Source organism: Pimephales promelas, chromosome 17 (genome assembly GCF_988280905.1).
Source record: "Pimephales promelas chromosome 17, fPimPro1.hap1.1, whole genome shotgun sequence".
Classification (NCBI taxonomy): domain Eukaryota; kingdom Metazoa; phylum Chordata; class Actinopteri; order Cypriniformes; family Leuciscidae; genus Pimephales; species Pimephales promelas.
This window is the reverse complement of record NC_142785.1, coordinates 7,820,544-7,845,681: the sequence shown is the minus strand read 5'-3', so window position 1 is coordinate 7,845,681 and position 25,138 is coordinate 7,820,544. Positions and strand designations below refer to the sequence as shown.

The 25,138-nt window shown below is 36.4% G+C and overlaps 1 protein-coding gene across 1 annotated transcript; it reads right to left on the bottom strand.

Annotated features, from left to right (window-relative positions):
* Window positions 1-690: 690 nt before the first annotated feature.
* baiap2l1a (BAR/IMD domain containing adaptor protein 2 like 1a) lies at window positions 691-25,137 on the bottom strand. The gene is made up of 14 exons (XM_039688325.2): window positions 24,997-25,137; window positions 23,328-23,403; window positions 23,080-23,166; window positions 11,663-11,724; window positions 10,435-10,506; window positions 10,218-10,352; window positions 8,421-8,573; window positions 6,948-7,100; window positions 6,418-6,538; window positions 6,024-6,237; window positions 4,454-4,513; window positions 4,199-4,340; window positions 1,724-1,764; window positions 691-1,646 (listed from the first exon to the last, which is right to left on the bottom strand). The coding sequence occupies exons 1-14, from the start codon at window positions 25,045-25,047 to the stop codon at window positions 1,574-1,576; spliced, it is 1,440 nt and encodes a 479-aa protein (XP_039544259.2). The 5' UTR covers window positions 25,048-25,137; the 3' UTR covers window positions 691-1,573.
* Window position 25,138: the final 1 nt, after the last annotated feature.

Below are 25,138 nucleotides of genomic sequence, written 5' to 3'. Positions count from 1 at the left end.
CTTTCGGGCATGACCCAAAGCTCATGACCATAGGTGAGAGTAGGAACGTAGATTGACCGGTATATCGAGAGCTTTGCCTTATGGCTCAGCTCCTTCTTCACCACAACAGACCGGTATATTGACCACATTACTGCCGAAGCTGCACCGATCCGTCTGTCAATCTCCCGTTCCATCCTTCCCTCACTCGTGAACAAAACCCCAAGATACTTAACCTCCTCCACTTGAGGAAGAATCTCTCCACCAACCTGAAGTGAGCAAGCCACCCTTTTCCGACTGAGGACCATGGCCTCGGATTTGGAGGTGCTGATTTTTTTATGATGTTTCTTGTAGTCTACCGTAGTTTCTTTTATTAAACCATTATTTTCACATGGTATTGTCTCTGTGTTTGCCACTCACAAAAATAGCTAGTATTTGACTTACTTAAGCTGGAAAAGGTTATTCTTTCTTGGCCAGGAAGACACTGTATTTCCTAGAATTAATGAATGATTATGCTTTGAGTTCTGCTACAGTCAATTCTAAAACATTTAAATATTTATAATTAATTATAATTCATTAAAATTAATTTATAAATATATATAAATAAATATATATATAAACATATTTTAAACTGTAACTCGATACACACTCTAAGTTGTACAAGGTCAACAGTGCTTGTAGAGTTGTAATAAAAATCCAAGGCATTTTCATACATATGTTCATATATCTTTATTTCGGAGTAATCTGGTATGACAAGAAATGGGGCAATGAATCAATGTCACAACACAAAAAAGAAAGGTATGAAATTAAACTGTTTCCCCTACATAAAAACATGTTTGCAAAGGCATAATTTGTACATGTTTACATGTTTAATAAAAAAAAAAAAAAGCATTTCTATTCCATGGAGAAAAAGAGATTCGTTTGAGATGATGTCCGGATAAAGCTGTGAAAACAATCAGCTGTGCAGCTAGTAGGAATGTTATCACCACACATTACACTTATCTTTAAATGAGGAATAAACTATTTAACGAAGTGTCTTTACATTTCTCTCTTTAAAATGTGGAAAATGTGTGAAGGATAAGGAACATATCAGCATTTTAAAACAAGGAAATCATGATATTGTATAACAAAAACAGGCTAAAATTGATCAATTCCAACCAGAACAATTTGGCAACTGGTAAATCTAACACGACTTCACTGGATTTTGAAATGAAATATGATTTGGGCATGTGTGGAGTTTCTAATTAAGGACTCCAATACTTTAAATATACATTTAGGATTTCAGGTTTACCTTCACATGTCCCCAGACATAGGACCAATATGGTCAGAAAATATATATTTAAGAGTCTGTTTGGTGCTGTGCATTTTCTTGGAAACACAAGTGTGTAAATCCAGACACAATTTAAAATAATAATTTAATCAAAGTCTAAAATTCTTATAAATAATGCCTCCTGTAAATATGCTGGCTTGTATTTTTAAAAAATTTTAGGATTAAACTTGATGCTGTAACAGAATCCTTTCATTTGGTTCTTCTGCCATATCTGCAATGCATCAATATAGACACTTCACTTTGGGGCAGGGGCTGAATGAGCGATTATCATATATGTGGTGCAGATCTGTCATTTGTGATGGTGGGTCGTAGTTTGACCGTGGAAAATGGATTCCCACCCCTGAGGAGGAAAACAAGCATTGTGATTACAGAGTAATCTAGTAATATGGGGAATTAATTCTGTTAAAAGACGCTCACCCAAGGAATGGAGGCGCTGAATGACCATTTGGCAAAGACACCTGTTGCAAACACAGAAATAAGAATTAGAAGTGATCAGCATAAACGGTGATTCCATTCTTTAGAACATGCAAGAGCAGAGTTGATTTTCCCTGTCAGACTGGTTCGATTAGGACGTCAACACATAATTCTGTCGTTTCACCAGCCGACTAAGTACCTGGAACAATCACTGTGTCCTATGACCTCATCATATGCGTCAGGAATCTTGATAATCTTGAAATGCTTGCTTTCTCTGCCTTAGTGTTGAAAATCTAATCAAAACTACTTTAAAGAGGCGATGAACTGTAAACAGTCATGGAAGATGCACATAACCTTAAATGAGAGAAGGATGGAGTATCTTAGAGTTCAATCTGACAAGTTTTGGCCTTATTACATATTAATAGAGTAGTTCACTCAAAAATGAACATTGTCACAATTTACTTCTGAACAACAACAAAGCGACCATGGGCTGTCAAGCTAAACAAAAAATATGATCACATTCAAGGTGAATTAGTTGCGTCTAAACACTTTCAATTTGATCTTGTTGCCCTGAGGCAGTACATGTGTCTTGAGGTCATTCAGGAGAGGGAGCCAGATACACATCACATACAGTTTGCCGTAAGTTAACATAAAGCAATAGTCTCCACTCTCCCGCAAAATGAGAAAACCAGGTAGGGAACATTTTTTAGATGTCTTTTTATTTTTCACAATGATAGCAATGCAGAGCATTCATCTACCACTCCCTAGGCCCCCTGGCAAAGAACAAAGGTTAAATTATTGTAGGTCTTATAAGTAACTTTTAACTTATGTAGATCTAATTTGTACAATTTAAAGCCTATTGTATAACTGAACAAATACATCGAGGTCCTAAAGAAACTGCTACTGAAAATATTTGCATATGAAGAGTTCAGATGCAAAAGCCTCTAAATGCCATTTGAAATTTTCTTCTAAAATGACCATTTTTATCAAGCTTGTATATTTAAGTTCAGTATTTTCACTTAAATGACAAATAATAGGTAATCTTCATTGCCATTTAAGTGAAATTACTGAACTTAAATATACAAGCTTGATAAAAATGATCATTTTAGAAGAAAATTTCAAATGGCATTTAGAGGCTTTTGCATCTGAACTCTTCATATATACTTGCATGTATTCGTGGATATCGATTTTTTCTTTACAAATTATATTAGAAGCACAAATTTATAGAAAATTTTACATTTTTAATTTGAAAATTGTACATGCATTTCTGAATGTTTTAGAATTAGTTTTAAGCCATGTTGCTTTAATGACAGCAGCATCTGCACAAACTCCCCAGGTTTGTGTAAAATGTGATAACCATGTTCTTCAGCATGAAGAGTTCATCTTGAGTTTCAATGGAAGAACATCTGACTGTGTGTATGAAGAGTTCACATGGTCAGTGTCACAAATTTACTTGTGATTCAGAAATGGGAGTCTTAAAGTCTTTTGAAATAAAAATAATATATACCGTACTGCATTTATGGCCTTGTTTACACCGGGTCACTTCATACTTTTTTTCTGATTGCACAGCCATCCTGAAAAGATGCCAAACGATCGTGAAAGGCATTTGAGAGTGATTTAAATCGGTCATTAAAACCACCGACGGAGGTGGTGTGAGATGGATTCCAAATGAAACTGGGCAAGTGTAAATGCATCTGGTTTTACTCATTTTCACCATTGCATCCTGAAACTCAACACAGTCATCTTCATTAATAGTGAGACTAAATCAAACCAACTTAGACTAAATTATCATACTAGTGTTAGCGCTACTCTCTCTCCTATTAGCTTTTTGATCTTTAAATGAGCTTATGATAAATAAAATGCAGCACATATCTGTCCTGTTGCTTTCGTCGACGTGAACTTACATTTGCATACAACACGGGGATTGAAGATCGGATTTATATTTATATTGCGGAGACACATTTACAGTATGTGGTCAATTGTAAATGGAACAGTTTTAACAAATTGGATGGTTATCCGATCAGTAAAAATGCATAAAGTGAGGTGTACACAGGCCGGTCACCGTGATTTTGCCAAGCAAGACATGTTCCTGGATCAGCATATTTTGTTAATCCTGGAACAACATTCCTGTGTCGAAAATTTAGTCCCAACCCTATCCCCAAAACCAAACCCTACACGTAACTTTCCCCAAAAGGGAAATGATAGGTGAATAACACTGATTTAGAAGCCCCATAAGCCTCAACTTGGCCCTTAAATATTATTGGTTGATTGGAAAGTTGTTCCACTATTAACAAAGGTGTTTCATTTTTGCCTTGTTCAATCAGGTGACAACCTCCCAGAATGACTTTGCCTTCTTTATTTCAGCCACAAAGGGATTAGACGCACAGATACTACCCTGCGTCTCTCTTTCCAGAGAATGGCTCCTTTTCCAACTAACTTCACTCTCAGCATTCCTATTTGCCACCGCACTGTGTTTACCGTGTTCTGTGGAGAGGGGGTGGAGGGCTTGATGGGTCTGTCCCTAGATGAGTCACTGTAGTCAGGCGGGGGCAGTAGCACGGGTTCCTCCACCTCCTCGTCTCCCTCCGGCTGCTCTGGAAGATCAGTCACACTCTCGACTCTGTTGAACAAAGTACATAAATTGATGTCTTACTGTTTGATAATGGTTAGATAAGCATTTTCAGTTGAAATCCCATCATTTTTGCTCTTAATTAAAAGAAAGAGCAGACTCACCTGTTTGTGATTACTGGCTCAGTGTACGTCCGGCAATAAGATGAAGGAAACCAGCCCCGCCTGCAATTGAAAGCAAAAAATATCCATAACATCATGCATCATGATTTTCTAACAAAAATGGGTGCCAGCACCATTTCCATATGCATTAAGATTTTTTTTTTGCCGTTGTATGACTAATCAGAAACCACTGTAGTGGCACAAATGTACATGAAGAGTTCATTTGGTTTTGGTTGCTTAGGAACTGTCACACTGCCAGCAGTGGATAACTTTGAACTGAGCCTTTAAGAGTGCCTCAATGCATTAAGACATGTTACTTTTCAAAATAGTGGTGACAGCTTAATGGGTAGTGAAAAACTGTCCACCACAAACCTCTGAAATGCTCATTAAATTATACAAAACAAACAAGTGTAAGAGCACACAAAGCACAGACACTGATGCTTTCACTGCAGTAGGATCATTTGTCTTTGGTTTGTATGTCGCTATGACTAAATGATTGCATGTAAATATTAATATCACAAACAGATTCACCTGTTAGCTTTAAAATTATGTTTTTAATAAGGCACAATCATCACCAAAACAAACTACAAAAATTGTCGTTTTCAAAAAGGCAAAGAAAAATTAGATAGTTTAACTAATATAATCAAAAATCAGTTTCACCCAAAAGAACAGTAAAACATACATTTAGAAATGTATAAAGTATGTGCATCAAGAAATCAAGTTTTTATGATAAAGCAGAGCTGTGACACATTTTTCTCTGGATTAACTTCAATGAAATAATTCTTCAAGACTAGTAATATTCGCTAACAAACCAAATAGTGACCATTTTGATTTCATGCATACTTTAATAACTACTAAATGTGAAAACACAACTCAATTCATTTGAAGTTTCATGCTAATGCTGAAAAGCGTAAATCAACTCTTGTCTGTGTCGTATATCGCAAAGCGAGAATCTACTGTACATTCTAATTTAAAAACTCGCTCTAAACATGTCAGGTCAAATGTCAGCTCACCCCAATGGTTACACGTCCCAAATTGGAAACTCATTCCCAGGTCAATAAAACTGTGATAAGAGGAGAACGAATGACCCTCATCATGTATAACTGAAGGAGCCACTTTTGTTTGAGCCAATAAACCTACAGGCCTGCAAAGGTGTACGCCAGTGCTTGTTCCCTCGTAATGACTTATGTAAGCACCTCGAACATGTTTGACATGTTGAACATGCCTTACCAAGTTAGGAGAGTAAATCTGACAAACAGAGTCATGGAGCAGTATTTCCAGCTCAGAAAAGCTAATGTTGCTATCATTCAAGTGCCAAAGGGGTACCATGGACAAAAGAAATATAAATGAAAAGTTGTAGTGTCTTTAATGAGCCTCATATTGTTCCAAACTTATATGACTTACTTATTAAAATATACTTTAAAGAATGCTTCAACTGTTTGTTCATATATAATGAAAGTCATTTAGGTTTTGGAACATCAAATGACTGAACTTTCATTTTGCGGTGAACTATCCTTTAAAGGATGAAAAGCAATTTGGAATTAAATGAATGTTTTTTTTTTTTAGTACTTACTGTCCAGTATGTTCTAGTTCTCCATACAGCCATCCATCTCGCTCCTCTTGGATAAGCAGCGTGATAATGTCTCCATCATCAAAGCTCAGCAGGGTCTCGTTACTTCCCGCTGTGTGGGGGAAGATAGTTTGCACCCTGTTCTTCTTGGCCACATCCATACCGCTAGACACAGATGTAGACCTAGAAAGGCTGTTTCCATCTAGACTGTCTAGATCTGTTAATATCAAAGCAAGAGGAACTTCAGTGACAATAACTAAAGATATTTAGAGGCAGTAATCAGCTAAATTAGTAATCACAGCAATGTTTCTAGGACTGTCTCATCAAAACATTGATTGTTGAAAGCAGAACTGATGAAGTCTGATTAGATCGAAGTGCGAGGGAGCCGTCAGCTTGCCTGAGTACTGCTCTGATGAGATGGGGCTTTTGGGAATGTCCTGGGTGAACATGCTGGCCAGTGGGCTTGTGTGCGCTTTGAGTGAAGGAGCTGGGGGTGGAACAATCGAACTGGAATTGGTCTGAGGAGAAAAAAAAAATGTGTACATGATGCCTTTTTTCAATACAATTTAACAGCATTGATATTCTGGCTTGAACATGTGAATGCTATATGGCTATTAAACAAACCAAAAATAGCATTTAACCCCTTGGGGTCCACGGTATCGCCGGTGATACCAGCACACAATTTTTTGTTTTTCACAAACCATGTATAAACGTCATTATCTCAAAACTACAAAATTTTACATACATGCTGCTGACATATTATTGTAGCAGACTTTGTGCTGAAAACAGTCTAATAATACTTTAGCCATGAAAATGTCACAAGTTACAGAAAAAAGCACACATGTCAGAATATGACCACCTCCAGGACCCAGAGAACACCTCAGACCCCTAAGGGTAAAACAGTCATATGTATAACATTAGACTAACCCTCTCAGGGCGTTCCAATGAAGGCGAGGACTCGGGTATGACTGACATTGTTCGCAGACCCTCAATCATGGATATCACTGTGTCTGGTACCCCGGTGACATCGGTACACTTATCTTGCCAGCTGGGCAGTTTGACAGTCAGTATCTCCTTGGCCTGCGGGTGCAAGTGGACATACAGTTTGAAGAAAGAAATGCAAAGGTACACTACCGTTCAAAATGTTAAGGTCAATATGTGTTTTTTTTATTTTTTTTATTTAAAGTAGTTGTTCACTTTAAAAAAAAAACTTTTGCCGATAATTTACTCACACCCATGTCATTTAAGATGTCTATGTCATTCATGTCATTCTTCAGTCGAAAAAAAAATTAAGGTTTTTGATGAAAACATTTTAGGATTTTCTCCATATAATGCACTTTACCGGTAACCAAACAGTTCAAGGTCCAAAAGACAGTTTCAGTGCAAACTGCAAACTGTTCAAAGGGCTTTAAACGATTCCAGATGATGAATGAGGGTCTTATCAAGCAAAACAATCGGTAATTTAAGAAAAAAAAAAAAACAAAGTTTAAGTTTAAGCTCAAATGCTTTTTCCGAGTCAATTCGTTCATTTCGTTCGTTGAATGAACCAAATGACTCGAAAAAATTTTTTTTTCATTTTGATGAACGAGTTTGATGATGAGTTCGAATAGGAAAGTCACGAACGCGCATCACAGAACAGAGCAAGGCGAGCATTTGAGCTTATAAAACTTAAACTTTGTTTTGTTTTGTTTTTTAAAATGAGCAATCATTTCGCGTGATAAGACCCTTATTCGTCATCTGGTGTCGTTTAAAGCCCTTTGAACAGTTTGCAGTTTGCACTGAAACTGTCTTTTGGACCTTGAGCCGTTTGATTCCCATTGGAGTCCCATTATATGGAGAAAAATCCTGGAATGTTTTCATCAAAAACCTTAATTTCTTTTCGACTGAAGAAAGAATTACACGGATATCTTGGATGACATGGGGGTGAGTAAATTATCACCAAAAAATTTTTTTTTTTTTAAAGTGAACTACTTCTTTAAACGTACAGTTAAGGCATTTATCATGTTACAAAATATTTTTATTTCAAATTAATTCTGTTCTTTTCATCAACTTTCTATTCATCAAATAATCCTGGTTGGGAAGTATCATGGATTCCTTTTTATTTTCCCCAAATCAGCATATTAGAATGATTTCTGAAGGATCATGTGACACAGAAGACTCAAGTAATTGCTGCTGAAAAATCTGCATCACAGGAATGAATTACATTTTATAATACTGTTTTTTAATCGTCTTTTTACAGACATCAAAACTATTGTACTAAACCAAAACTCTTCAAAAGTAGTGAACTTACAGTATATAATTTTAATTTCTTGTTGTTCCCAAAGTCTAACAACAATATTAACTGGAAAATCAGCAAGTTTAAAATTTGACTCTAAAAGCTGAATTTTTTCAGTGGGTCACCTTGTCATGGAAGGCTGCTAGCTGATAGGAGAAGGCACAGTGTTTGTCCACTAAGAAACAGAACCTCCTTTTCTCTTCCATCAGAGCCTCCTTACATCCTTCAGCAATAAAGCTCTGCATCTCTGTCTGCCGGGATGAGATGGTCTCCAAACACTAGAGATAGAAATCAATCATACAATATGGCTGCATCACATGATACACTCCCGAATGGGACAGATATACTTGATTTCTTGCTTGAAATACATCTTTTTGGGACAGATTACATTGAGAAACACAAACAAAACCTCACATTTAACAAAATGAGTGTATGCTTTTATAGAACAGAGCTGTTACCCAGCAGACCTGTGAAAATAACACTAGAAACGGAGCGTTGTTCTTCTTCACAGGAATCCCCTCCTTATTATACAGTAGTTCTGTGCAAGTTGTCATAGTGACCGTGAACGTTGCTTGTTTCCTTGGTGTTGTTTTCAGAATCGTTTGCAGATCATGCCTGGACACGCAAGTCCCACACAACAAGTCTCTCAGTGCAATATGAATGTATGATATGACTTCATTGCTGTCTGAAATTATGATTCGGTGGCTTTTTGGGACATGATCCGACATGTTTATGGATAAGATTCTAGTCACTACCGAAGTGAATGACATTTCATCAAGTCAAGATGACTTGCATGATACATCCTTGCAGGAAACAAGTTTTTATATACGTACATCATCACCCCCACACAACAAGATTTTTTTTGCTTTAATATTTTATAGGACCGTAGGAAAGGAAGGAAATCACGGGAGAGGGGAATTGGACCAGGAAAGGACCTCAAGACAGGACTCGAACTCATTGCCCAAAGTGCAACCACACCAAATGAGCTCTGAGCTATACTGTAAGTTTGATACTGTGTTTACAATGGCAATTTCAAGTTTCAGATTTATTGTGAATAGAAAGTAATGCTAATGTTTGACTCACTTAAAACAATTTACATGATTGTGGGTGATGCTTTATTAAACTCAGCAGCAGCTCAGTTCAATTTTCCTTCAAACATCAGTCACAGAAGCAAACACATTACATAAAAAAAGGTTTCCATCGCTAACCTTTCAAAGAAACAGTACGCCTTTGAAAGGAGTAACACAATGGTGTGCTATTAAAACTGCCAATTAATAGAGACCACTCCAGTAGAGTGAATTTATGTGTCAAATCATGTTCCTGATATTGAGTCAGAAAATAAATTGAATAGAGCCGTTCCCTTTGAACTAGAGTCAGCCCTTTGTCATTGTTTCCAAGTAAAATATTGTCAGAAATGAATACTACTAGAAAATATTTTTACATTTTGCCCTTTCAAATTATATATATTTTTCGAAGCCACTGTTTTTTTTTTTTTTTTTGACTTATTATGCTTGACTTATTAAGCATATGATCCCATCATTGTTATAGTTGTAGTCTTTAATAAATTTGGTATGAAGTCAAATTTCATCTATTTTCTAAATGCATATTATAGATATTGTGAACAAATCATTTGTGCATGCCTTTCATAAAAAAATGATCTAATAATGTTAATTCAAAATGACATAACTGGACCTTCTATCTGGTGATGTATGTAGGACTTAAATATAACTTAGTCTAAATATAATTTAGTCCACTTAAACGCTGCCCCTGCAAACTCAGATTCATCTGCCTCCACTTTTGAGTCCAATCAACGATCGATGCATAACCAACTCCCCACCCAACATTTTTCTTTTTCGTTACTCAGTAGCTGCAAAATTCATGTTGTATGATCAGAAAAGATCAAAGATACAATAAATGCTTACCTCATTTTCTTTTATCTCATACTTGGACGAATGCTTCCCTTGACTTTTCCGGCGCAGTTTCTTCAGGTCAGCCTGTGATTTGTCCAAGAAGTCTTGCTTAAATTTGTGTTCTGACTGGTATCTTTTGAATGTGGCCTAAAAGGAATGTAATATAGTGGTAAGTGCAGGTAAGAGCAATATGGGAAGTATGACGAGGAGAAAAACACACAATACTCACATTCATGTACTTGATATCCATATCAGTTTTCTTTTCAAGTTCAGCAATAAGCTCTTTGTGGAACTTCATGAACTGTAACAACACGGTTAATGGCAAAACATCATCATCATCACACAGCGATAAAAAAAATCAGTATCAGTGAAATTGCATGAAAGCATTCCAATACTATGATAACCTGACTACGTAAAGAATTATAACAAAAAGGGTAATCTTATCAGCTTCAGTGGTTAAATATTCATAACACTGTGAGTTTGAATACCTAAAATAATTTGATTTAAAAAAAATTAAAGGAAGAAATGCTATAAAAGTCAAGAGGGAAAAGGGTCAGCAGCCCTCAATGCAGTCACATACCACAGATAAGATCAGCTCACATTATTCCTAAGGCTAAATATGACTCTATGATTTATAATGACAACTCATGTGACTACAAAAATGTTTGAAGTTACAATTTCACAAAGCTCGTGCCCAAAACTAAAGGTTTCCCCCAATAGTTCCCCCTGCTTTAGTTCTGCTCGTAGGTTAACACTTGAAGATATCTTTCATAAAAAAAATTATTTGTTTTTTTATTACAGCCCTACACCATGCAAAATTTACATTTAATTTATTTAAAATTACTGTTTTTACTGTATAATAAAATGTATTTTATTCCTTTGATGGCAAAGGTGTGTTTTCAGCAGCCATAACACCGGTCTTCAGTGTCACATGACTCTTAAGAAATCATTCTATCATGCTGATTTAGTGCTGAAGAAACATTTACTATCATCAGTGCTGTACAGGTGATGCAGGATTCTTTGATGAATAGAATATTTAAAAGTTCAAATCTTTAATGACATTATAAATGTCTTTACACTCACTTTTGATCAATTTAATGAATCCTTGTTTAATAAAGGTATTAATAAGATTGTAATGGGATTAATCCCAAACTTTTGAACAGTAGTGTTTATATTCCACAAGGCAATATAATAATAATTCTGAATTTGTACATTTTAAATTTACTAAAGTTATCCTGTAAAAAAGGCTCTAAGCAGTCATTGATGAAGGCAACACACACACAATATGAAGAATCAACGGTATGCTACATTTTGAAAGGAAAAATGTATTAATTTATCATTTTAACTTGTTGAATATACAGAATGTGTGTTCTTCAGCTTCTTCTGGAGTTGGAGAGGAATAAGAGAGAAAAAGTGATGCATCAAGATCATAAATATGAAGAGCCTTGCATACTCACAGACATCTCCAGCTCCAGTTGGACCTTCTTGTGCACTTCTGCAATCTCCACCAACACCACACCTGAGAAGAAGAAAAAAAAAAACATTATTGCTACATTACTGATTTCTTTTACATTACAGAGTTTTGATAAACAGTTCAGAGAGGTATCAAGTTGTATTTTAGACTTCTCTTTACATATGTATTATTTTATGACTACACGTTTAGCATGCGGTGCCTGTCCTACTATGTATGATCAGTATCATTTCATCTTGCTAGGGCTCCATTAGTGTTGCTCACGAAAACAAACCCCAGAGCAAACAAACTGAGGTGAGCTGCAGCATTATTACCCATCTAGCAGTTATAAAAGCATCATTAGCATGGTAAGGTCAGTGGAGTGAGTGTGTAAATGCAGTCTTTGTACTGAAAGTGTCAGCACCTGCTCTGTGTTTTCACAACCCCAGAGATGTAGCAAAAAGGTACTCAACCTTGAAGAGATTACAGGGCATCCCTACCAATGGAAAAAGTCTAAATGGAGAATCATCATCAGTAAACCAACTTCTAAAATTATTAAAGCTAAATGAAAAAATGTAATGCAACAGAAATCCAAATGTACCCCCTGTAAATGTAATTTCTGCCTCCCCGGCTTTTATCTTGATCAAATCCGTTCCCAATCCAGCAATTTTTTACAATGATTATCCCATTTTACAAATATGACATATTAAAAATAAAATGGGATTTGAACAATGCATCATGTTGATTTCAGATTATTTACAATCAGGGATTGACATTAAAGATGCTCTGAGCTACGTTGGGTGACGTCACTAGTGGATGTTCAAAGTATGGTCAAACAAAACGGAGGCTAGCTCGACCCTCCCTCCGCATCCTCATCTGGTCCCCTCCCTCTCCCTTCCGTTGCACGTGCACTAACCCCCACCCCCAAATCATTCTTGACGATAATAGAGCATCACAGTCCCGCCCACAGCCCCGCCCACAGCCAGGGCCGGAAGTGAAAATTCAATACAATTTCTCCATTGACATTTGAGATAAGCCATAAAAACGTAACCATACATGGTAGACTTAAAACCAGCTACGGCTGTACTAAGCGATTGTATATGCTCATATAAACGCCGAAAGTTCATGGGGCACTAACCTTGTTTTAAGATAAATGCCTTTTATTCGCGATGTATTGGATAAGTACTTCATTACCCACAATCCTGAACAATCCCACAGTGATGCATCTGATTAGTGGAAGACGTGTCACGTGTTCAGCTGTTCACATGGAAAAAGTTCATGTGGTCGTAGTCAGATTTGAAAGTCACTCAAAAGGCTCTTTCACGGTGGCTTTCAGTCGACTTTAGTGAGTGTGGGATGAGTAGTTCCTTTGCTCGGAAATGAAAATATGTACACAGGCTGGTACCCTTGACTTTTTTTGGATTTTCTCTTTTGTGAAAAAACTAAGAGAAAATCCAAAAAAAGTCAAGGGTAATGACTCAAGGGTAAGGTTAATGACTAAAAGATATGCTCAAATCACCCGTGGAAATCCAACATTACCACTGGAATTAAAAACATTATTACAAGCTTACCGCTTTGAATCGAGCTAAGGCCAACAGGTAGTTTTGAACACTGGCTGGTTATGCATTCTCTCAAATATATGTATTTTGGATAATTTTAAACCACAAAAAAGCTACAGACTGCAGCTTTAACATACATGTTACGCATACTGTCATAATAAAAGATCATTACGACTGCCAGTCTGCCACTAGGTGGTGAATTGCGAGAGTCTGAATGTCGTGTGTGGAAAGGTAGCTTTACCCTTCCTTGTAGAAAATAACCTGCCCTTGTCTAAAAGCCCCTGCCGAAAGCATAACACATCCGCAACAGAATAGAGAGAAGGGACGATGTGTCTGTGTGTGTACCATCACTCAAACACATTCCATTTCCGATCATTTGCAGAGCGAACGATCCTTTTTCTTTTGCCATTTGAGAAAATGTAAACACAAGAAAATAAATTTAATCAAGCATCTCATTCACTGATATAGAAGTTTACACAACTAAGAAGACTTCAAATTCCAATAGGATGCATCACGTCACGTGATTTTCTTGCATCTAGCCAAAAACTTTGATAGCCACTTTGGTAGTCCTATTCGTATTTTATATGTTAATAGTACTAGTTTCATCACAAGCTTGGTGATGAAAGTTAATATATATGTGTGAATGTGAAATAAAATTATATATTTAAAGTCAGAATGAAGTCAAATTTGACTAATCTTTTTATATGTAATATTGTAATGTTTATAAAAATTTTTTTTTCTAATTTCAGAAGCCGTTTCACTCGGATATACGTCACAACAAGGAAAAAAAGACAACAAAAATCTCAACTTCCGTTTCATGCCGACTTTAAAGAAGTATATTAAAAACAAATTACAGTCCCTAAAAGTATTTAATGATCAAATTACATAATACTCAAAAGCAATTATACGTATTGTAAATACATGTAATTAACCCAACTCTGCATGCATCAAGTGCACGCCGACTCATGTATGTCCCGCCTGGTAGATCAACACATTATAATTCAAATGTACGCATCTAACACAAACGCAGGATATCAGTTCTGACTTCCCAAATCATCCCTTCCTAACAGCTTCGTCTAACATTTATTCGTTGATGAAAATGTCAATAGATTTTCGTTACGGTTTTTGTCATTCGAAAATGTTTTTTATTAGTTATTATAGTCTCGTTTTCGTCTGTGAAAAAATGTAATTAACGAGAATAATGACAAATTAAAGCTGCAAGCAGCATTTATCGGGGTTCAAGCATTTAAGGCCATTAAGCACAAAATAATTATGTTTGAGAGATGTAGCAAAGGGTACAGAAAACAGGCCTTGGTGACATTGTAGGCGGTGTGAGTACCCCAAAGTCTTCGGTTCGTTTTGCCCGATCAGCTTTATATGAAGAATGCTACATCATGGGAAAATTAACAATAACAATCAGCACTTCGTGCTTGAACCCCTAATAATAATCCTAAGGAAACAATAGGACCTTCGCCTTTTCAAGGCTTGGGCCCTAATTATTCGTTATCGAGATTAACACTGGATGTAACGAGTACATCAGGGGTTATGGGAACTGTTTCAGGCTTTAGCTGGCCTACTTTATGAAGCCTAAGATTCATTGTGCATTATTTGAATAATATAAATTGATAATGTACTCTGTGTATGCCAGGTTAAAGAGATGCATTTTCAGTCAAGATTTAAACTGACAAGAGTGTGTCTGCTTCCCAAACAATGCTTCCCGAATTTTAAGTCTGCAATAAACGCGAAGGACTATGCATTAAGAGCTCACTCAAGTACTGGGAAGATTAACAGATAAATAGATAAATGTTTAATAGAGAGCCAATGCAGTGTTGACTGAACCGGGCTAATATGGTAATACTTCCTGGTTCTGGTAAGAACTCGAGCTGCTGATTGGACCAGCTGAAGTTTGTTTAATAAGCGTGCAGGGCAACCACCCATTAGAGCATTACAATAATCTTGTAATGCTTTTTGATTAATTACATTAACTAACTTTTCAGCATGTCATTGAGAGCATATGTCATAATTTAGATATATTTTTCAGATAGAAGATGCTAGAAATGTGGCTTTCAAATGAAATATTGGTATCAAAGAGCACACCTAGGTTCCATCACTGATGGCTTTGTTATCAGTTCCAGACTTCGGTCCAACTTGTTGGTAAAGAAATCCACTCGCCAGGTTTCATGATAATATCGTTTTATCACTAACATCATTATATGCTCATCAGCGATAGTCACATGATCACAGGATATGCAATGTCAAGAATAGGGATCATAGTTTTCCATACAGACCAGGCACTGTGGTTCAAAATTCAAGTAATTCTCTGATTACTGTAATTGCAGTTTAACAATCGTAAAGCAAATGTTTATCATTTGCACATGTTTTAGGTCCTGTCAGTTTAAACATTAAAGCAATTTTAAACCATACGAGTGCTAGAAGGCACAAAAGAGAACTCAATTCGGAATTCATGCACTGTTTTCAGTGCACGGACACACATAGTAGTACAAACAGCCAACAAAATTGTCAAAAAGCCCATCTCAGTGTTCGTAAACAGCTGCTTATGGCAAACATGAATGTAAATAAAACTGTCTGTCATTAATGTTAATCTAACATCAAAATACAAAGAGAAAATCACTTTGGTAGGAAGGATTAATTATACTAGATTATGCTGTTTTTTAACATTTGATTAATCAAATTCTGTATTTGAATACTGTTAGACTTAACTGAAAATGCACTGTTTAATTAATTTGTATCTTTGTTCTATAGTATTTATTCACAGCTTGTAGTTTGTTTATTATTTTCTATGCAGATTCACTCCCCTATAAAATCATTTTAGAATTAATAATAATAATTAAATATGATTGATTATTTGGGTGATGAACTGAGAAATCAAATTTTCCTTGAGCTTTTGACATAAAAGAGGTCATCATATTATAAGAATATCCTGTTTCAGAACTGAAAACGTCCTTGTTAGTCCAATAAAAGCTTTTATTGACACCAGCCTCAGCAAATGACTTGTTTTTCAAAGTGGGAAATTATGACGTCAAAGAGGATAAAACACCACCCCCGGTTTTATGCACAACTGTTATCCACTCACAGCAGTGGGCGTTTACTTCCAAGTCTTCAATGCGAGACGCCCATAAAAACAGAGCGTTTTTGAGCTAGGCTCAAAACTAGGGTAGAAAATATTAGCCTATTACTTATTCATTTTGAGGTTTTTGAATGCAAAAACCAAGCGAACGTCATAAGTTGACCTCCGACAACAAAATAAAAAAATTTAAAAAGCCAGTTCATGACCCCTTTAAAGTTTAAACTCATCTGGTTAAATTGTTTTCATATCGCAATATATAATTGCAGAAAAACAAAATATCACAATGTCAGTTTTTTGGTTTTTTTCAAATGTCGTACAGCATTACCACCAGCACAATGGTTTCAGGTCACAGCGGCTCAAAGTCTGTCTGGATTGAATCCAATCCAAGCAAGCTGTAATCTGTTTTTTTCGTTCGACACTACAATGGATTCATCCATGAGCCGGCCAGCACAAATCTTTCTATCAAACAGTCTAGATGAACGAATGCCGCCTTGATGGTACAATGGACTGAGAGCCTGAATTGAGCTGTATATCTCCAACCAACAGCCGAAAAATTAAACAAACGCATGTTAATTGTCCATTGAGCTATTTTTTATTTATTTATTTATTTTTATACAATGAATGCGCCCAGATTTACACTCCAAAATCGAGCAGTAGATGGTAAATTGGCAATGTCCAAAATAATTCATTTGTGGTTTGTCAAATGTGAAACAGTACATTTGTTTATCCTGTTGTATCTTCGCCAAAAAAATCCTGGGTAGGTACCATTAATCCAAGCGTGGTCGGAATACAGAGCAATACAAAACAGCTAAGCATCAGTTAGAATCAAGGCGTTGATTGATTAGCACATAGCACATAATGTTTTTCCACCCATCAAGCACTTTAATTAATAGCTTGCTTCTGGAACATTATCAAACTTATCGAAGCTTGATTTTTTTTTTTAATCATAAAGGAGTTCTAATAGAAGTAAAAAATTATGAAGTGACAATGGCTATGTTTACATGCTCAAGTTTTTGTTTCAGTTTGACTGAATTCATGCGTTTACATGAAGGCTCAACAAGGTTTTATTCTTGTAAGCTTGTAACCAAAAAAATAGCACACTAGAAACATTACAAACACAACTGCTGTATGTTTGTACCATGCTGTGCTTCTTCACCATTGACACTACACTTCCAGATTATTAATACTGAGAGCAGGCTTAAGAATGAACATATTCAAAACACCTGGTGCCCTTTCTTTTTAAACAACACTAATGCAGTTTTGAAGCCACGGTTTTCTGGACATGACAGGTGATGCTTTCAATAGCAGATTAATATTACACAAAAGAAACTGAGACCTGATCTGTGACAATAAATCTTTGCTACAACAACAATGACTAAATTGACTGTGTGAATCAAACTATTCCCAATGTAAGGTGATCCTGCATTAATTTGGATAATAATACAGTATAGTTCTGCAAATGAGTTACCGCCCACTATTACTTAAAACTGTCATTTAATGCAGATTGTCATTCTTACTATGAGTAATGACAAAGGATAAAGCCAGATTTGCTCTGCAAACTTCAGTTCAGTCATTCACATTAGTGCTCAGCTAACGTACAGTATGCACCATTACTGATACAGTTCCTGCATGTGCACCGCAATAAATTAGAAACATAGGTTTGTTGATGGACATACACCAGTTAATGCTGAAGTTGAGGAATTACAGTTGCAACATACTGTACCTCAAACTGAGTAGTCTATCACTAAGAAACGTCCTGTCTCATGCTCAAGTTGTCCTTGCGATTGAGGTTTGTGTTGAATAACTAGGACTTACACTTGGATAGATATAAACCTCATTGTTACAGTGTGTCTTTACAGTGTGTACAAATTCTGAGGACTGAGGATGCCTCCCAAGCTGAAATTCAGTTATGGTAATAGCCGTTTAGCTTCCGACAAGCACTGTAAGCAGTATACCAATAGTAACAGATTGTGCCAGTAGGCTCAGTAGGCTCTTGGAAAGGAGGGATTTACATTGAAAAATGTGATTTAAATTATTATACATTACATTACATTATTATAAGAAAATTAGAAAATTATCTTCAATCTTCCTGTTGTAGGATACCTCAAAAAAAAAAAAAAATAAAAATTAGGAACCTTTAAAATAGCATAATAGGGGCACTTTAAATTAAAGATTGTCTGTAACCAAACAGTTGATGGGCACTATACCAAACTTTGTTTAAATACGTTTACATTAACATTTATCTGTCCGCTTTTATCCAAAGCAACTTACAATTGCTATATATGTCAGAGGTTGCACACCTCTGGAGCAACTAGGGGTTAAGTGTCTTGCTCAGGGACACATCGGTGTCTCGGGGTCTCTCACACCAAAGGCATGCGTCTTATCCACGGCACCATCACCATAATAAATAATTAAAGCACTCCTGCATTTGAATGTTCACGGTCTTAAAGGGGAAATGAAGCAGTGAATCAAGTTTACATGATTTACAAGATGGATTTCCAATATAATCAACAATTATATAAGAAACATTACAAATGTAAACATTTAGAAGAAAAAAAGAAAAAACTTTGCATCTTTCGCCGCCAGGGCGCCGCCATTGTGCAGTTGACGTCACGGGGTTGGTTGGCTCAAGTTTAACAGGCTCTGGGCATTGAAAATCGCGACATTAAACTGTGTTTACACCAGTGTTTTGACCACGAACGACTTGTTAGGTACAGGTATTAGACAAAAAGACGACGTCTAATGTTATATGTTGACAAACTGCACATAGAAACATTGTTCGCGATGTCTGCCGTCATATTCCCGTCTCGTCAACACCATGTAAGTTACGTTGCTATGTAGAACAGCTGGTGGTGGTTTGGGGCGAAGAGCGGGTTTGCAACGCTAACTTACCAGGTGTCAGTGTGGCTGTGTCAGATCTGTTGTCAAGAGGTTGATCTTGAGCATGTATTGCGTAGTCAATTCTTCATCACCGGCGCGCACGTTTACCATGCTGTGCCGGGAGGTAGACGTGTGGAAGCGGCGATGCTTTCCCTGAAGGATGTCCTAGCGGAGACACTTTTTCCTAGTATAGGCTGTAGCTACTAGCACTACCAGTGCGAAAATATGGACGTTTCATTTCCCCTTTAACAAATAACTTTACATGCTAACTTACATGTTGACGAGACGGGAATATGACGGCAGACATCGCGAACAATGTTTCTATGTGCAGTTTGTCAACATATAACATTAGACGTCGTCTTTTTGTCTAATACCTGTACCTAACATTAGTCGTTCGCGGTCAAAACACTGGTGTAAACACAGTTTGATGTCGCGATTTTCAATGCCCAGAGCCTGTTAAACTTGAGCCAACCAACCCCGTGACGTCACCTGCACAGTGGCGGCGCCCTGGCGGCGAAAGATACAAAGTTTTTTCCTTTTTTCTTCTAAATGTTTACTTTTGTAATGTTTCTTATATAATTGTTGATTATATTGGAAATCCATCTTGTAAATCATGTAAACTTGATTCACAGCTTCATTTCCCCTTTAATTGTAGAAGACTGTCAGCAAGAGAAAAAGGGAGGGTGACTAAACTGAGCACCTCTTACATTCCAGTCATTCCCTAGATCAACATTTAGGAACTGAATGGAGAGTTACAATGGTAATTCACTATACAGTATATCTTAATTTGATGACACGTGTGGCCCATATATGTAGTTTAGAGGTCTAATTAAGTTAAATGAGTTAGTCGTTAATTCAATTGTGTTAACCTACATTTATTTGGAAGTACTTTGGAACTTTCTTGCAGGCGTATTGATGTTGACAATGCTCACTTAATCAACTCCTTGCGTCAAGCAATTTCAAGCAATGCATTCCTTATACAGAACAGGTTGACAAAAGTCTGCACCAGAAATGACTACAGCATTAGATGTTGATATGATGCATCGTCTTATGACTGCACTAAATGTTAGTTTTGGATGGAAAGGACTTCCTTTGGAGAATTTGAGGTATGATGTTTTTGGAAGGGGTTCAAGCCAAGGGGCGGAAAGGTTTGCAGACAAAGTCTCAAAGAGTAACTGTTTGCTTTGTGTGTTTGCTGCCGGCATGTGCAGAGAATTCACACTGTCTGGTGCTGGTCATCAGAGCCGTCTGAAAGGGATTCCAAGAAGAACGGGGAACGACAAAGCCAACGGAGCTCACTCATTCACAAAATGACACATCACTGAAGAACAAAAGCTCTTTTACAGGAAGTAGAAAAGTAAGGGTTGCACTGATATTAAATTTTTGGCCAATACCGTCTTTATTTTTGAAAGCCGATATAAATAAATTCGACTTTTTATATTTAGAGAGCCTGATCACAAAAACAAAAGTCTCATCGTTAAAAATCCATGCCCCAAGCACACAATTATAATGATGTTTTATATCTTTTACAGTTAAATACTTAACTGTAATTTCCTTTTTTGAAGTGATTCCAATCATATTTCAAGCAATTCAATACGACCACGGTGAACAGTGAGCATCTGCAGGGTGTCAGCTAAAGGAAATAATCCATTATTTATCAGCTTTAACATACCTGGCAAAACTTTTTATTGGGCTGATAACGATAATATTAAAACTAGGGCTGTCAAAAGATTAATTGCGATTAATCGCATCCAAAATATAAGTTTGTGTTTACATAATATATGCGGGTGCACTGTGTATAATTATTTTGTATATATACAGTATACATAAATACACACATGCATGTATATTTAAGAAAAATATATTCTTTATATATAAAATATTTATATTTAATATAAATGATATATAAATCTATATACATGAAAATATTTCTTAAATATATACAAGCATGTGTGTATTTATATATATAGAAAATAATTATACACAGTGCACCCACATATATTATGTAAACACATACTTTTATTTTGGATGCGTTTAATCGCGATTAATCGTTTGACAGCCCTAATTAAAACATACCAAACATATACCGATATTGGGGCCGATATATCGTGCATCCCTAAAAATAATTTGCAATAAGGTGATTGTGTACTTTTTTTTTTTAGCAAATTAAAAGATGAATGTTAAGGTAAAGCCATAGGGGATTATCACGCTGATACGTAGGACTTCCGGATTCTGTGATCTTTGTGCACTGCCACTTCCGTTGAATCACCGATCTCGCTGGCGAACTGATAACGGACTACACTAAGTTTATTAATACGGCATCCCTGGTAAATTAGTCTGATTCACTAAAGTGCCGGCTGCAAACAAACGCGCTACCTTGTTTTATTTTAAAGTTTTAATCCACTTCTTCCTTATACTCAATTCAGTCGGGAATCCATGAAAACTTAAGTAGGGTTGGCGTTGTTGGTTAGATTTACAAAGTGGAACAGAGCAGTGACATAATATAGCCTTCGTCTCAGGCATTGTTGAACTGCGTCGGAAGTGGACATGCACAAAGTTGACAAATCCCGCCCATGAAACCCGGAAGCGTGATAATTAGGGCAGGGTATTGAGACAAATTTCACAATTCGATTCGATTTCGATTCACAAGCTTGCAATTTGATTCGATTCGATTCAATATCGATTATTTTGGATATCAGTTACGATAAATGGCAATTTTTCTCAAGAGAATCAAATCTCTTAAATGCTGTAAACTATGGTCTATGTCTAGTTGTAGCCTACTAGGCTTCATTAGCCTAATATGAAGGTAATAATTAACCGTTTTGTAGCTATACAAACACTTAAATTACACTTTTATTTATTTTTATAATAAGATTATATGAAATATAAACATTTAAATGGTGGCTGTCATAAAAACTTGCCAGATTTATTCAAATATGCATTAAATATTGAAGAACACTAACGAGTGTGGACTAACGAGTCTGTTTATGTGGAGTTTTCTGAGGTAAATATGACGATACATGACATTGATTACAAGCTGTTTAATTGACGTCTTTCCACGGTTGAAACGCAGATTGAGCGAATCAATGTGACATGATAGGGATTTTGATAAGTTGTACTCTATCTTTTAACACACTTTCAGATGCTCATTCATGTTTATTTCACGCTGTAACTGGTATTATTAACCCGGAAGAGAGATCAGCGCTGCTGCTTCTCTTGAGCTGCGCCAGAGCGATCTCACGCCACAGCGCCAAAACGCAATTTATGTTTTTGAATTTCTAAAGAAAATGGACGTAATTTGAAAATTGAGACTTTGTTTCATCTCAATAGTAACAAAGGACAAAGATTATTGCGATTTGTTGGATGCGCGCAGCCGCGATACAATGTCTCATTCATTCAAATGAAACAGGATGACTAATCGATTCTTGAGATTTAAGAATCGATATCGGTTTGTAAAAATGAGAATCGATTAATATCGAAAAATCGATATTTATTACCCAGCCCTAGTGATAATCCCCTATTGATCTTTGTAATTTGCTATAAAAAAAAACAAAACAAAACACAAACCGGCGGTGGTGGCGGGTATGAAAACTTGGCATGAAACAGATGGTAGTTTATGAATCACAGTAAAGCTCTGTCATTATTTCCTGACAACCAAACTGATGCTGAGTCATAAAAAGTCAACAAGAACCAAACCTGTCTGCGGCTTAAAGCAGACACAAACGTAGAACTGCCTTTTGACAAAATGAGGAAATAACTGGCACTGGATATTCAAAGACATGTTGAGTGCTATGAATCATCTACGAGGAAATGTTAAGCCTCGCTGTGCACAGAGAACATCCATTTTGGCGAAGACCAGATTAGGACCTATGGGTGATGATTTAGAGTAATACTCACCCAGTTCCCTAGAAACTGGCGATACGGCAGCATTTTCCCCAATCTTTGAGACTGCATCGAAATATGCCTTTCCAGCAAAGGTCATTGCTGTAGGAGAGTGAATAACTCATATTGATTAACAGGAACTGAAATCCAAGCAGCATGTATCACGACAATTTTTTTTTGAGAAATATTGAGTTTACTTGAGCAGTTGAGCAGAAAATGCACAAGTATGGTGAATGCATATTTAAATTAAGTGTCGTGATTACCGGTCACTGATTTCTCATAGCTCTTTCCCAGGTTAACCAGATTCCGCAGTCCTGGGTTGAACTGCTCCATCACATTCTGGAAGAGAAGAACAAAGCTCATATTTCAAAGTTACATGGAAAGCAGCTTACTGCTACTGAATGAAACTTAAGATCTTCAAAAACCGACTCAATGAATGTGCCTACAACTAGGCAGATATTTAGAAAAATGTCTGTTTTTGGTCCATTTGATTGAAGTCAGTGGGGTTAAAGGAGTAGTTCACTTTTAAAAAAGACTTTTGCTGATAATTTACTCACCCCCGTGTCATCCAAGATGTCCACGTCTTTCTTTCTTCAGTTGAAAAGAAATTAAGGTTTTTGATTAAAACATTCCAAGATTTTCTTCATATAATGGACTTCATTGGGAAACCAAACTGTTCAAGGTCCAAATGAGAGTTTCACCCAGAGGTCCTAACGTCCTTTTTCCACGTTTCAAAAAGACACATGTCCCATTCAATGTTACATTTTATTGTCCACGCAATAAAAGAGATTGCCAGTAACTTTACTTTCTAAAAATACCTCTCTACTGTAGTTAAATATAGCATTGTTTAAACATTTACTTATAAATGCAGCTTCAAAGGGCTTTAAACAACACCAGACGATAAACAAGGGTCTTATCTAGGACCCTTCGAGTCTTGACTCGAAAAAAGATTTGTTCATTTTGATGAACAAGTTCGAACAGGAGAGTCACGAATGCGCATCACAGAACAGAGCAAGGTGAGCATTTGTGCTTATTAAACTTAAACTTTTTTATTTATTTTTTAAACGACCTATCGTTTCGCTAGATAAGACCCGTATTCATCACCTGGTGTCGTTTAAAGCAATTTGAAGCTGCACATAAAATCTCTTTTGGACCTTGAACCGTTTGGTTCCCAATGAAGTCCATTATATGGAGAAAATCCTGGAATGATTACATCAAAAACTATAATTTCCTGGACATCTTGGATGAGATGGGGGTGAGTAAATTTTCATCAGTAAAAGTTTTTTTTTTTTTTAAAGTCAACAACTCCTTTAAGGTTTGGAACATGATGATGTATATAAATGACAACATTTTCATTTTTGGGTGAACTATTCCTTTTTCCACGTTTCAAAAAGACACATGTCCCATTCAATGTTACATTTTATTGTCCACGCAATAAAAGAGATTGCCAGTAACTTTACTTTCTAAAAATACCTCTCTACTGTAGTTAAATATAGCATTGTTTAAACATTTACTTATAACTATAATTATATTGCCTGTTGTGAGATCAAAGTCCAGCCTATCTCAAGGGCCTTCTGGTCTCTATTGAAATGCCCTGCTGTAATGTAATTCTAGTCAATTCCTCAGCTTATTCCCAGGAACACACCCTTGGCAAAACAATGAGCAGTCAAGTATGCAATAACAGAAACAGTCCAGCACAAACAGGTTTCTTAACTCAACCCAGAAACCCAACTGTAGTAGGCTACTTTGAAATGCACTCATTACTCATTGCACAACTTACACGTACCCTGATGACAAAAATATAAGAGTGCCAGAAAATAGCACTTCATTATTTAACTTAGCAACATAACTTTCAAAAGGTTTTATGTACTGGGTTTAATAACAGGTGGTCAGTCAGTGACAAATATACAAGCAGTTTAAAACGAATTTTACCTTATATGTGCTCTCGGTGAGTTTGTTCACCTCCTCCGGGGCTCGAGACATTTTAGCAGGTATTCCTCAGACGTCCTTGGTGACAATGTATTTGTTTTAACTTTCCCTCGTAAATCTGTGTTTTCGTCCCACCTGTTAACGT